The sequence below is a fragment of the Oculina patagonica genome, chromosome 4, assembly GCF_052425735.1.
Source record: "Oculina patagonica isolate OP01 chromosome 4, crgOcupat, whole genome shotgun sequence".
NCBI classification, from domain to species: domain Eukaryota; kingdom Metazoa; phylum Cnidaria; class Anthozoa; order Scleractinia; family Oculinidae; genus Oculina; species Oculina patagonica.
Window position 1 is genome coordinate 42,444,941 of NC_135761.1, and position 14,547 is coordinate 42,459,487.

The 14,547-nt window shown below is 41.9% G+C and overlaps 1 protein-coding gene and 2 pseudogenes across 1 annotated transcript; 2 read left to right on the top strand and 1 right to left on the bottom strand.

The window, feature by feature from the left end:
• Window positions 1–5,657: 5,657 nt before the first annotated feature.
• On the top strand, window positions 5,658–6,446 carry LOC144648481 (uncharacterized). The gene has a single exon (XM_078508019.1). It carries the CDS (start codon window positions 5,658–5,660, stop codon window positions 6,444–6,446), a length of 789 nt encoding a protein of 262 aa, XP_078364145.1.
• Window positions 6,447–7,850: 1,404 nt separating this feature from the next.
• Window positions 7,851–10,681, bottom strand: LOC144648483 (uncharacterized; annotated as a pseudogene).
• A 1,305-nt stretch (window positions 10,682–11,986) lies between these two features.
• On the top strand, window positions 11,987–14,188 carry LOC144648744 (uncharacterized; annotated as a pseudogene).
• Window positions 14,189–14,547: the final 359 nt, after the last annotated feature.

Sequence of the window (14,547 nt, forward strand, 5' to 3'; positions counted from 1 at the left end):
TCTGTGTTGATTTTCGCTTTTTAGTGTCTAATTTTGACGTAGTAATTGGGGAAAAGAAAAAACAAACTTCGTTGACTTTAGACAACCGCAAGTCACATTCGTCTCTTTTTTCGCAAATCCAGTTCCAGGCTCTTTCAATCTCTTTGTCTCGTACGCGCCATATGCACTTGAAGCCGACAATAAAACACTGCCTTTCCACCTTCCGGATGACATTGCACTCGGCTTTATAACGTATCAATTTACTGTTTAGTTGTGAACACGGCTTACTTATCTTGGTTGTGAACTGAGGCTCTTTAGTTGCTGTTCTATTTAAGTATTGCTCCAAGAGAAATTTTGACCAATAAGTGGCCTTAAACACCCTAAGGGAATAAGACCTTGCAGTTCGATTGGTGATTTGTCGTGTGAAATTAACCAATGCGTTTTTCACTTAGACAAAAACAATTACGTAACGGTTATGTGATCTGTCAACAGACCCGACACAAAATATATTTCGTTTAAAACATGACATGTTTGAAAGCATACCCGCTGTAACCGCTTAAATTGCTTTACACTTAATGGGTAAAAAAGATTCTCATTTCACCGAAAAAATTAGTAGCCATAGACACTGAATTTCTAAATAACATGCTGCAATTACATAACGGCTAAGTAATCTTTCAATAGACTTGAGACAAAATTCTATTCCGTTTTACATATAACATGTTTAAGAGGATACCCGCTGTAACCGCTAAAATTGCTTTACACTCAATGAGTAAAGAAATACTGCAGCATAGAAACCTAATTACTAAAAAACGGGCTTTGTTGAGTGTATTATTCTCTTGTCTTCTCAACTTTCTTTCTATTTGTAAAGTGCATAGAGGGTAAAGCGTATCCTCAAGATATGGACTGTTTTAATCAACTGCTGCAACTTGCTCGTGCTATTAAAGTGTATGTGGAATTTAGCGTATACTCCAGTTTTAACTGAATTTGTTTACTACTAACTACGATGTTAACTTTCTATGGGTTGTTGGAGTGTATGTCAAGTTTAGCGTATACTACGGTTTTGAAATAGCTGAAACCGGCAGATATACCTGAAGAGACGATGTATCTTGCTTGGAAAAACAAAGGGAACGAGGAAATTTGGAAAACTATCCTCCACTTTCCCAAATTTTTTTTACTGTGTGTTATTCTGGATTTGAGTGCGTCAAATTTTACCAAATTTCTATGATTGCTTTCATTTAACCTGAGCGCTTATCTAACCGTTTTTTGGTTTTTATCTCAAATATTTGCCTGGGTTTTAACTGATTTTAAATTTTTGTGGCATGTTCCAATCTTTTCTAAAGGAACGTTCCTCTAATATCGATTGTTTCTCTTTTTTGTGTTCCTATTAAGTTTAAGAGGACTAGCTTTGTACAAAGTTAGGAACAAAATGTTCACAATGAGATAAAACAGGAACATTTCGTTCCGAGTTCCCAACCGCAAATGGAACATATTGTTCCTAGGTTGCTAACTTAGGACTGTTTTGTTATGAGTTCCTGTCTGTGCGTGAAACACATTGTTCCCAAATTAATAATTTAGGACCGCTTTGTTCCGAGTTCCTATCTGTAAATGGAACACGTTGTTCCCAAATTGATATTTAAAGACCGTTTATCAGACACAGTTCTTCGAAATTTGTCCTCAACAGAGTTGTACCTCAAACAAGCGCGCACGACAGTGGCAAAGATGATGAGACTGCAGTGGACACAAGATCTAGACATTGAAACTTTGGATGCTAGGGGACACTGGGCAACTATGGAAGAACTGTTAGAAGTGGTGACATTTCATTTACCTCGTTACGAGAACACCGTGAAGACATGCAAAACTATTCCAGGTCAATAAAGATAAGATGTTCTACATGACAGGAGCATGGGACAAAGAAAAATTCTGAGTCCCCGACGGGAATCGAACCCATGGCCTCCCAGAATACCGGTTGGGCGCTCTAACCAACTGAGCTACGAGAGACTCGTTGTGAGCTGGGCCATTTTACTAGGTTGATATGTGACACGCGTCCTGCATGCTGCTAGGATCAGCAATGTCGAATTCATCAAGTTTTGTAGTAAATAATAAAGATGGTAAATTAGAGCAGTTAAGGAGAACGGAGGATTTATTCACCAGAAAAAGTTCAAGACGGCCAGCAAGTATGGATTTGACTCATTGATTCTGACCGATGCAAGCATGCAGGTGCTCGAAAGCTACATCAATTTCGTAAGGCCATTGCTAAAACCACAGTGGGACTACATACTTGTCACCAGAAATGGAGGACAGCACAGCAAATTGGGCAACTGCATGAGTAAACTAGTGTTTGATGCAATCGGAAAGTACATTCATCCGACGCGCTATCGTCAAATTCCTGAAACGCAAAGTCTCGATCTGCTCACAAGCAAGGAGCAACGTATTTTATCAGAAGACCAAAAACACAGTTCTGCCGTTGCAAAAGTTCACTATCAAAAGCAAAGATCGCGAGAAGTTGCTGTCAAAGCTCACAAGTGTCTACAAAAGCTTCAAGGCACGAAAGGCTTGGAGGTTGATAGGGAAGTGCAAACAAGGTTTAGCGCTTCAACCTTAAGTGTTTCCGCACGGGTCGAAACAACAGAATCAAATCAAGAAAAGAATCAAGATTCCCCTCCCACAAACCATTTGCGAGTTCAAAGAACTTATCGTCAAGTGTTGAAATTCACAGCAGACAAGGATAATTTTCTCAAGAAGGGAATTGATAAGTACAGGTTTGGGCAGTGGACGGCAATTTTAAGGGATCCTGATTTCAAATTTCAAAACGGAAGAACGGCAGACTCTCTCAAGAAAAGGGCTGGAATGAAAATGCAGCTAGTCTAGTTACCAAAGCCAGGAACAGAACCCTAACATTTTCAACTTGTATTAAGCAAGAACGTCATTTAATGTATCGTGACTTATTAAATTACTGTTCACGATCTATATCTTTAAACTGTAACTTGTAGCTTTAAGCGTATTGTTGAAAGAAAACGCCTTAAATCGCTTGCAATTTGAGTTCGACTTGGGAGTGAGTGTGAAAAAAATAACATCATTAAAAAGAAGGTCAAAGAACCATAAATTCTGTGTAAGACAAAGATAACCAGACTCAATGTACTTGCAAGCGGAACATAGCCTTTTAATCTAATTTTTTTCACACATGATCATACGCTGCTGATATGATGATTCAAATAGCGGGTGAACAACCCACGAAGGAAAATATGACATAACGGCAACAATCTAATTTGCTCACTTTTGACTGGAGTAATAGTTCAAAATTGTGTTTCTTGATTTCTTGGAATAAGCCTTTGCTTGACTGGAACTGAATCCGCGCTTCTGGCGGGTACTATGCATACGGAGTAACTCATCGGACATGGCGCAATCGTCCCTGGGCTGACAGGAAGCTTTGCCACTGTGTTCCCGTGGACAGAGAGTGATAAACATGGCCTCGTCATCAGTGTTGATGTCATCGTATCCTTGGTCTAGCTCGACTTCGTTGACCGCTTTAGCACGTGCATCCTTTTCAGTTAACGGCAAGGGAACTGCCACTCCAGTCACCAAATGTTGGTCTTTTTCACTGAGGAGCCCGAGTTCTGTACACAACCTACTCCTCTCCTCCACAGCCTCTTGTGTGTTTAAAGTTCTCAAGTTTTTGTGGTGCCTCTTGAGCTTGTCGCAGAGGATCTCTTGATATGCCTGCATGTTTCTGCGGAAGAACGGATCTTGGGCAACGCGTATCTTATCTGCACATTGGGAAACGATCTTCTTCTTCTTCTCCTTCTTCTCCTCCTACTTCTTCTTCTTCTTCTTCTTCTCCTATTCTTCTTCTTCTTCTTCTTCTTCTTCTTCTTCTTCTTCTTCTCCTTCTCCTTCTCCTTCTCCTCCTCCTCCTTCTTCTTCTACGTTTCCCAAAAATTTTCACTTTGTATTTTACAGCCTTTGAGTGCGATAGAGTTTACCAAATTTCGATGATTGCTTTCATTTTACCTTAACGCTCAACTAACTGTTTTGTGACTTGTAACTTATATCTTTGCCCTTTTTAAACTGATTTTAAGTTTTGTAGCATGTTCCGATCTTTTCTTAAGGAACGTTCCTCTTATATAATTTGTTCCTCATATTTGTGTTCCTGTTAACCTTAAGAGGACCAGCTTTTTATAAAGTTAGGAACAAAACGTTCACCCTAAGATAAAACAGGAACATTTCGTTCCGAGTTCCCAACTGTTAATGGAACATATTGTTCCCAACTTGATAATTTAGGAATGCTTTGTTCCGAGTTCCTCTCTGTAAATGGGACGCGTTGTTCCCAAATTGATCATTTAGGACCGTTTTGTTCCGAGTTCTTAACTGTGAATGGAACGATTTGTTCCCAAATTGATAATTTAAGACCGTTTTGTTCCGAGTTCCTGTTTGTAAATGGAACGTATTGTTCCTAAACTGCTCATTTAGGAACAAATTCAGGACTCTTTGGTTCCGAATTCCTTGCGCTTACTTGACCAGTTTGTTCCTAAATTAAATTGTTCATTTAAATGAAGACAAACAATGGGGCGCGCATAGACCTGCTTGGGCAAGCTGAGCACAATCTTGGGGGTCATGAATTTTGCACAATAGTAATGAGGGCAGGCAAGAAGAGGCACGCCTTGCCAAGTTTAAACATGAATGAAGTTCCTTAAGGTGTAATTGGTGCGTTGTATATTTTTGGAAAAGAAATTCAGTTCTAGGAGATTGCGTTGACCATTTTACCTTGATGATAAAATGAGCAAGAAGTGTAAAATCAATTGGTCAAATATCGATGGAGCATCGCCCAAACCAAAACGGCTTCACCTGGAAAAGAATGAAACCGACCGATTGTATCATTGCCCAATACAAGTGTGTGACCATGATGGCTTTCAAAGTCAGAGAGGGTGCAGAAAACATGTGAATACCAAGCACAGTTGGTTCTTTTACTTTGACGAGAAAACTGATCTGGGAATACTCGCTGCATACGAAAAAGAAGGCGCCAGTGATGTTAAATCGAGCGAAATCACAGTACAAACTGCCAGAGTTTGCCTTCATTTTCAGTTTCCAGCAAAATTGGCGAATCGTTTGTGAAATGGTTGATGGGAAGTGGTGGGGGTTGCAAGAAAGATCATGTAGCCCAGCAGATAGTCAAGAGGTGTTTCAAATTTCTCACATTTTGCTGCGAAGATGAAGAGGAATTGAGTTTTGAAGTGCTAGATTTTAGCCTGTGTTCACATAGTTTGTTGTTCAAGTTTATCGACTACTTGCAAGATGAATGCAAACTCGGACACGGTGGCCGATTGGGCTACATCGATGCGATTACCGAATTAATCGACTTCAGAAAGATAAATGGCGCATCAGACACAGTTCTTCGAAATTTGTCCTCAACGGAGCTGTACCTCAAACGAGCGCGCAAAACCGTGGCAAAGATGATGAGATTGCAGTGGACACAAGATCTAGACATTGAGACTTTGGATGCTAGAGGGCACTGGGCAACCATGGAAGAACTGTTAGAAGTGGTGACATTTCATTTGCCTCGTTACGAAAACACGGTAAAGACTTGCAAAACTATTCCGGGTCAAGTGAATCCCTTGGACCTAACATTTGCCACGAAATTTGTCGCCGTGTATTCATTCATAAAGGTGTAGGGATCTCGCCCTATGACTTATCAGTACTTGATGGTGGACATGGTTAAAACAGCTAAGGCGAACGGAGGATTAATTGACCAGAAAAAGATCAAAACGGCCAGCAAGTATGGATTTGACTCATTAATTTTGACTGATGCAAGCATGCGGGTGCTGGAAAGCTACATCAATTTCGTAAGGCTATTACTCAAACCCCAGTGCGACTTCGTACTTGTCACTAGAAACGGAGGCCAGCATCGCAAATTGGGCGACGTCATGAGTAAATTGGTGTTCGATGCAATCGGGAGGTATATTCATCCAACGCGCTATCGTCAAACTGTCGAAACGCAAAGCCTCAATCTGCTCACAAGCAAGGAGCAACAAATTTTGTCAGAAGACCAAAAACACAGTTCTGCCGTTGCAAAAGTTCACTATCAAAAGCAGAGATCGCCCGAAGTTGCTGTGAAAGCTCACGAGTGTCTGCAAAAGCTACAAGGAACGAAAGGCTCAGATTTGGATGAGGAAGTGCACACGAGGTTTAGCGATACAACTTCAACAATTTCAGAATCGGTCGGAACAGCAGAATCAATGAGCGCCTCTCCTGAAAGGGACTCCCCTCCCAAAAAACAATTGCGAATTCAACGAAATCATCGACAGGTGTTGAAATTCACGGAAGAAGAGGACAATTTTCTCAAGAAAGGTTTAAAAAGATACGGGTTTGGACAGTGGACGGCAATTTTGAGAGATCCCGATTTTCAATTTCAAGACGGTAGAATGGCGGACTCTTTAAAGAAAAGGGCTGGACTCAAGAAACCCCAAGCTTAACAAGGCTACGTTTGCAGAAAAAGAGTAAAACTTCTGCTGATTTTGGTTAATGATATATGACACTCGTTGCGAAAACCACTACCAAAACAATACTTCGACTGGTCTTTGGAAACGAACTGTGCAAGTATCACATCATTGACTGCAATAAATTAACACACATTTTAATTTCTCTAGCACGTATGCTCACAATTACATTGCGTTATCGTTCTCTTTGGGAAATCTACTAATTTAGCTTACTTATGTTCGTCCATTTCCTATTAAACTGCACAATGACATCATCTCTATAATTTCAGGTTTAACAGTAGTTTACATTGCTTCAACAACTCGGAACAACTAAATTCTTTCCTGAAAACTTCATGCTATTACACTGCCCACTTTTGGCTAGGCGTTAAGTATCTCAGTATCGTGTTTGTCTTGGCTTTCTTGCTTTCTTGCTTTTGACTGGCAGAGATATCTTGGCGCCTCTTTGTGCCGTGGATACGCATCAACTGCTCCGACTTCGCGCAGTCGTCAAGGTCTTCGAACAGTGATGCACCACTTGGTTTGGGGGATGCTGGACTATGGATTCCGGGTGGTGTGGTTTGTGGAATGCAAGGTGGTGTCTGCTGTGTAACAAACCATTCGTTGTCTTCTTCGTCTTCTTCCAGGGGGGTGACACTACGTGCAGTGGGCAGTGGCTCATACAAGCTATTCACCATGTTTTGATCTTCCTTACGCAGCAGCCCGAGTGCCCTACACACCCGCTTTCTTTCTGCCAAGGCCTCTGAGCAACCAAGGGTGCCAAGGTTTCTGTGGTGGTTTCGCAGTTTGTCGGACAACACTTCTCTCAACGCATCCATCGAAGCCGTTGTGTCAGCATCTTCATTGACTTGTAAGGCGACCATACATTTGTGCAGCTCTTTTTCTGTATTCTGCAACCACTGGGATTCAAATACTTCCTTCGCCTTGGTCGTTCTAGTTTGCAGTTCTTCCTCGCATTGTTGATCTTCAAACGCAGCAATATCCCTTCTGACTGGAGTCGGTAGTTGCTCTTGAGGGTCGGCCGGGAGCAGATTTACTTTCTGGCTCGAGACACCCCTGCGTCGGAGTACATTTTGCCTGCTTACATATTGCTCTTGCTGCATCCGTTCCTCTTCGTTTCTTCTACTCTCCTCCATTCTAAGTATCTGCTCAAGTTGCCTTCGACGCAGAGTTCCAGGGTGCGACTGCTGGATAAGTGTTTGCAACTCCCTCGCTCGATCGGTGTCCGGGCAGCTGTCTGTGTCGTCAGGGGGTTCATCGTCACTTGGTGCCTGGCCCTCGTCGGCCAGTGCTTCTGGAGTCAGCAGAGCAGGAAGGGACAGACCTCTTATTGCTCCCTTTTCCTTCTCCATCAGAACTCCTTCGGCAGCGATCATCTCCTCTTCATCTGCGCTGCTTTCGTCTTCGTCTTGTCATTCCTCTTCTCCATCTGGTGCCTTGGCCATCTTTGCCGCCCAAACCACACAATCCATCGTGTGTTTCTTCATCCAGGCGGAGGCTCCCTTCTTTGGCTGGGGCAGGCTTTGAAAGGTGTAAGTTCTTAATCGTCTCTCCATCGCAGGTTGGTCAGTAGGACCGAAGTCGAGCTTTCGCTGCGAAGTTATTAGCATTGGGCAGCGATTGATGAACGCTCCTGCATTTCTGTATTTGACGTCATGCGCCGCGTAGACCCCTTGAGTCAGGATTTTCCAATCATCTATGTTGAGGGTCTCTTCCGTGGCCTCGTCAATAAAAATCACTTCTGTGTAGGGTGTGATCATGGATTTGTTAAAGGCACGTTGTTTTGTGACGGTGGCCACATTCCCATGGTGAATGAGGCCAAGTATGGGAAAAAATAAGCTGGTCTTCCCGCTGTTGGCATCGCCAACCAGGCAAGGCACTTTGTCCTTGTGGCGCTTCTGATTGTAGCTTAGTAACTTCAGAAAATCGTGGCAAAAGTTCCTTAGGTCTTGTTCTCCAAGACTGTTCTCTAAAACTCCTTTGAAATACTTTGGTTTAGGGTCCCCCGCCGGATCATAAACGCAGAACGTTCTTGGCGAAACTTTACCAATCTGGTGATCTTGAATGGCATCTTGGACGAAGGAGCGCCTCTTGACAGACCAGCACCAACCATCACTCACCTCAATTCGATCATGGTCGATAATCAACGGTGAAAACATCTTGCAGTAGGGGTCTGATAATAATCCGATCACGTTCTTCATCTCTCGCACGAGTCTAGCCGTAAAAAACTCGTTTGTTGCCAAGGTGTTAATGAATGCCGCAGCATCAAATTTGTAAGCATAAGTGAACTTCGATCGAGAATCTTTCTTGTAAATTGTGCCCCTATAACTGGCGTATCCCAACTGTTTCATTGCTATCGAAATGTCATTTATCAAAACCGTTAGTTTGTCTGAAAGCATCTTGTCCCAGTTGCCTTCTCGAGTGGACTTGAGTTTTCGCCTCCTGTGTCGACCGCATCAAATCGAAATTTGTCGACTCGCAGTCCAACACTAAGGAGTTTATCAATTGCTGTTGCTAACACGGAGTGGAAACGCGAGCTAACCAATGTCACTCGAACCACGTTTTCTGTACCGCAGTTATCCAGCTCCTGCAAGGATAAGTTTCCCGCGCCGACAACATTTCTATGCTCCATCGCAAAGGTGTGCCTGTAGGATGATTGCACCAGATCTTCCATGAAGGGATTTTTGTGGTCTTTCAATACCTTGTATAGTTCTCTCGTGGCTTCACATTCCTTACCTTCTGCAAACGTGGCCTATGAAAAGTAATATTCTCCATTAAAAAAAGTACAATTATAATGCGTATACTGATGATAAGTGATGGAGAGAAATCAAAAATGTGATGTTTGGTCTGGATGTTGCCCTACCGGTATATTTTTTACCTGTGGAATTTTTCAAACATATGTAGAAAGTGCCCTTCCATTGTAGTCAATCATTACGAAAATATAGGTACAATCTTAAAAGATACATAACATATACAATTTTCACCTTTAACCTTATGTTACAAATGGCATTTCGCCTGTCTTAGTTCGTTTGAAACCTACTCTATGCGATCTTTTTGCTCAAGGACAACCGGAGAGTCCTGCAGTGACTTGAACCCTTTAAGCCCCGAGGCAACTGGTCTCTTTTCCTAAATCAATAAATATTAACTGGTTGTCCATGTATGATACACCATTTGAAAGGTAATGATCAGAATAGTTCATAAAACATGTCAACAAATGATAAGAAAGTTATGGCTTTGAAAGAAATGGCTTTAAAATGTAAAAATAAAAAGTTTTAAAAATGTGTGTATCTCCGTATATAATGGGTATACCCTTAAACTATAGCTTATTGTACAGCTCTCACTGTTGTGGTTAATTTCAGTTCTGTTGCATCTGACATACGTATCAGGAAAAAAGTTTCAAAAGTTTTAGGGGTGGTCAATCAAGTCACAAATAGGGGGGAGGAACAGTTTTATGCTCTTAAAATGCAGATCTTTCCAAGGCAATTTTGGTGGCAAAAATTCAAATTAATTGGACAAATGTTGACCAAGTTATGACATTATGTGCCAAATGGTACTATCGGGGCTTAAAGGGTTAAAGAAAAACGTACGTAAAAACATAATGCTTACCTGTTTAGCCGTGACACTCACGCCGTTCATATGCTTTAACAACTTTCTGTGTACTGTAATCGGGTTGGCTGGGGCACCATTTGGCGTAGTTAAAGCTAGCCAGTAGGAAATGGCGGGATAAAGTGACTTATTGACAACTGTAGGACTTCCATCAATCCATTGCTGAAATGTGCTTGTTGGGATCTGACTGCTTAGTTCATCGCTCTCATCACTCTCTTCTTCCTGTTCATCATTAACTTTGGCTTTGCTCTTCTCTTGGGTGCTTATTGCACTAAAGAAAAATGCAACATCTGCAATTTCTGAAAAGGAAGATCAAAGTTATCACTATTCACGCCAACTTCTAAAACACTCTTGCTAGATTGAAAACAGTAAGTTAAAAATCAAGTCAAGTTTGGGCAATACCAACCAGAAATGGCAGTGTCGCAAGCGTCTCTTGTAGCGCAGATCTTATCCCAAGACTTCTTAAGATTTCTTTCCTTGACGTCGCATACACATTTAGCACTGATAACGCTACATTTTCTGGACACAACAGGTCCCATAAAACAGAGAGCATTTCCCTTAATGGCTGAACTGTTTAACTGTCGGCAAGGCTGTTTCGCTCTCAACATCTTCGCGTCTCGAATAGTAGTGCAAATGGCTTGAGAGAAGTGGCTCTTTATATACACTACGGTAGTTGCGAGATCATGAGGAATAAATCATGTTTCACCTAAAAGCAAATGCCTTCACCGTATTGGGAAACTGCTTGTCCTTTAAACACACCTTTTGCTGCGAAATATCTGCGTGAGGTTCTAATTTGAGTGGAAACAATGGTCATCACGGAAAAGACGGAAACCTGAAAAAAATTTAACCTACTTCTCTATCTTACTGTAAGTATCCCTTACAAATTATATATATAAATTTTATATTTATTTCTTCTTAGATACTTCCAGTTTAAAAGAGAAGTAAGAGAGATAATATAGTCTTGTTTCCGTCCTTTCCGTGATGACCGTTATATCCAACTTGAAATAAAAACTTTTCACTTGAGATGTATTCCATCTAGACAATCATTTACTGCAAGTTCCCCAGTCACACAATACAGTTTTAAAAAACGAGCGGAAACGACAGACATCACGGAAAGGACGGAAACCTGAATAAAATTAAACCTCCTTCTCTAACTTACTGTAAGTATTACTACGAAATTGAACATTTAGGAAGGGGAACGAGGACATTTGGAAAACGATCCTTAACGTTTCCCAAAAATTTTCACTGCGTGTTTTACAGCCTTTGAGTGCGGTAGAGTTTACCAAATTTCGATGATTGCTTTCATTTTACCTAAACGCTCAACTAACTGTTTTGTGACTTGTAATTTATATCTTTGCCCGTTTTTAACTGATTTTAAGTTTTGTAGCATGTTCCGATCTTTTCTTTAGGAACGTTCCTCTAATATAATTTGTTCCTCATATTTGTGTTCCTGTTAACCTTAAGAGGACCAGCTTTTTATAAAGTTAGGAACAAAACGTTCACCCTAAGATAAAACAGGAACATTTCGTTCCGAGTTCCCAACTGTTGATGGAACATATTGTTCCCAAATTGATAATCTAGGACTGCTTTGTTCCGAGTTCCTATCTGTAAATGGGATGCGTTGTTCCCAAATTGATAATTTAGGACCGTTTTGTTCCGAGTTCCTATCTGTAAATGGGACGCGTTGTTCCCAAATTGATAATTTAGGACCGTTTTGTTCCGAGTTCTTAACTGTGAATGGAACGATTTGTTCCCAAATTGATAATTTAGGACCGTTTTGTTCCGAGTTCTTAACTGTGAATGGAACGATTTGTTCCCAAATTGATAATTTAAGACCGTTTTGTTCCGAGTTCCTGTTTGTAAATGGAACGTATTGTTCCTTAACTGCTCATTTAGGAACAAATTCAGGACTCTTTGGTTCCGAATTCCTTTCGCTTACTTGACCATTTTGTTCCTAAATTATATTGTCCATTGAAATGAAGAAAAACAATGGGGCGCGCATAGACCTGCTTGGGCAAGCTGAGCACAATCTTGGGTGTCATGAATTTTGCACAATAGTAATGAGGGCAGGCAAGAAGAGGCACGCCTTGCCAAGTTTAAACACGAATGAAGTTCCTTAAGGTGTAATCGGTGCGTCGTATTTTTTTGGAAAAGAAATTCAGTTCTAGGAGATTGTGTTGACCATTTTACCTTGATGATAAAATGAGCAAGAAGTGTAAAATCAATTGGTCAAATATCGATGGAGCATCGCCCAAACCAAAACGGCTTCACCTGGAAAAGAATAAAAACCGACCGATTGTATCATTGCCCAATACAAGTGTGTGACCATGATGGCCTTCAAAGTCAGAGAGGGTGCAGAAAACATGTGAATACCAAGCACAGTTGGTTCTTTTACTTTGACGAGAAACCTGATCTGGGAATACTCGCTGCATACGAAAGAGAAGGCGCCAGTGATGTTAAATCGAGTGAAATCACAGTACAAACTGCCAGAGTTTTGCCTTCATTTTCAGTTTCCAGCAAAATTGGTGAATCGTTTGTGAAGTGGTTGACGGGAAGTGGTGGGGGTTGCAAGAAAGATCGTGTAGCCCAGCAGATAGTCAAGAGGTGTTTCAAATTTCTCAAATTTTGCTGCGAAGATGAAGAGGAATTGAGTTTTGAAGTGCTGGATTTTAGCCTGTGTTCGCATAGTTTGTTGTTCAAGTTTATCGACTACTTGCAAGATGAATGCAAACTCGGACACGGTGGCCGATTGGGCTACATTGATGCGATTTCCGAATTAATCGACTTCAGAAAGATAAATGGCGCATCAGACACAGTTCTTCGAAATTTGTCCTCAACGGAGCTGTACCTCAAACGAGCGCGCAAAACCGTGGCAAAGATGATGAGATTGCAGTGGACACAAGATCTAGACATTGAGAGTTTGGATGCTAGAGGGCACTGGGCAACCATGGAAGAACTGTTAGAAGTGGTGACATTTCATTTGCCTCGTTACGAAAACACGGTAAAGACTTGCAAAACTATTCCGGGTCAAGTGAATCCTTTGGACCTAACATTTGCCACGAAATTTGTCGCCGTGTATTTATTCATAAAGGTGAAGGGATCTCGCCCTATGACTTATCAGTACTTGACGGTGGACATGGTTAAAACAGCTAAGGCGAACGGAGGATTCATTGACCAGAAAAAGTTCAAAACGGCCAGCAAGTATGGATTTGACTCATTAATTTTGACTGATGCAAGCATGCGGGTGCTGGAAAGCTACATCAATTTCGTAAGGCCATTACTCAAACCCCAGTGCGACTTCGTACTTGTCACTAGAAACGGAGGCCAGCATAGCAAATTGGGCGACGTCATGAGTAAATTGGTGTTCGATGCAATCGGGAAGTATATTCATCCAACGCGCTATCGTCAAATTGTCGAAACGCAAAGCCTCAATCTACTCACAAGCACGGAGCAACAAATTTTGTCAGAAGACCAAAAACACAGTTCTGCCGTTGCAAAAGTTCACTATCAAAAGCAGAGATCGCGCGAAGTTGCTGTGAAAGCTCACGAGTGTCTGCAAAAGCTACAAGGAACGAAAGGCTCAGATTTGGATAAGGAAGTGCACACGAGGTTTAGCGCTACAACTTCAACAATTTCAGAATCTGTCGGAACAACAGAATCAATGAGCGCCTCTCCTGAAAGGGACTCCCCTCCCAAAAAACAATTGCAAATTCAACAAAATCATCGTCGGGTGTTGAAATTCACGGAAGAAGAGGACAATTTTCTCAAGAAAGGTTTAAAAAGATACGGTTTTGGACAGTGGACGGCAATTTTGAGAGATCCCGATTTCAAATTTCAAGACGGAAGAACGGCGGACTCGCTTAAGAAAAGGGCTGGAATGAAAATGCCACTAGCTTAATTAACAACACAACATGACTGCTATGACATTTATTTCAGATAATTATACACCGTGTACATGCACTTGAGCGAGTTTCGATGTGAAAACTTATCTTAAATTGCAATAAAGATAACTTGGCTACGACGCCATCGCCATTTAACGTTTGCCTAAGTTTCTGACTACTGACCACTACCACAGTCATTCCGCACACGTCACGTAACAATCGTCTCGACGTTCACGGCTGACTCGGTCTAAAGTAATGCGTTATCTTTGCCATCTTCGGCGGTTGGCTAGAGCTCTGGCCTGTTTTCCGCGATCGTCGTTTTTGTGAAGAAGAACGCGGCGTCTGAGAGCGACGGCAGCTGGCGTTTGTCGTGGAGGGCGTTATGAACAACTGCTGCTCGTACCAGTCGTCGTCTACGCCACGGGGTGGATACGGCAGAGGGCACCATATGCTCTTGACATGCTCCGCCTGCTGGGGCGACAACCAGTTCATCTCCACGGCCTTCCTCTTCCGTTCCAGGAGCACGAACTTACTAAGACCGGGCACCTCTTCACGCTGAAACCTGGACTTGAGCGCATCCGCGGTGAGGTTCA

What these genes read in the sequence shown, in the direction of transcription:
- LOC144648481 (XM_078508019.1), top strand. Translation starts at nt 5,658, where the DNA reads ATGACTTATCAGTACTTGATGGTGGACATGGTTAAAACAGCTAAGGCG.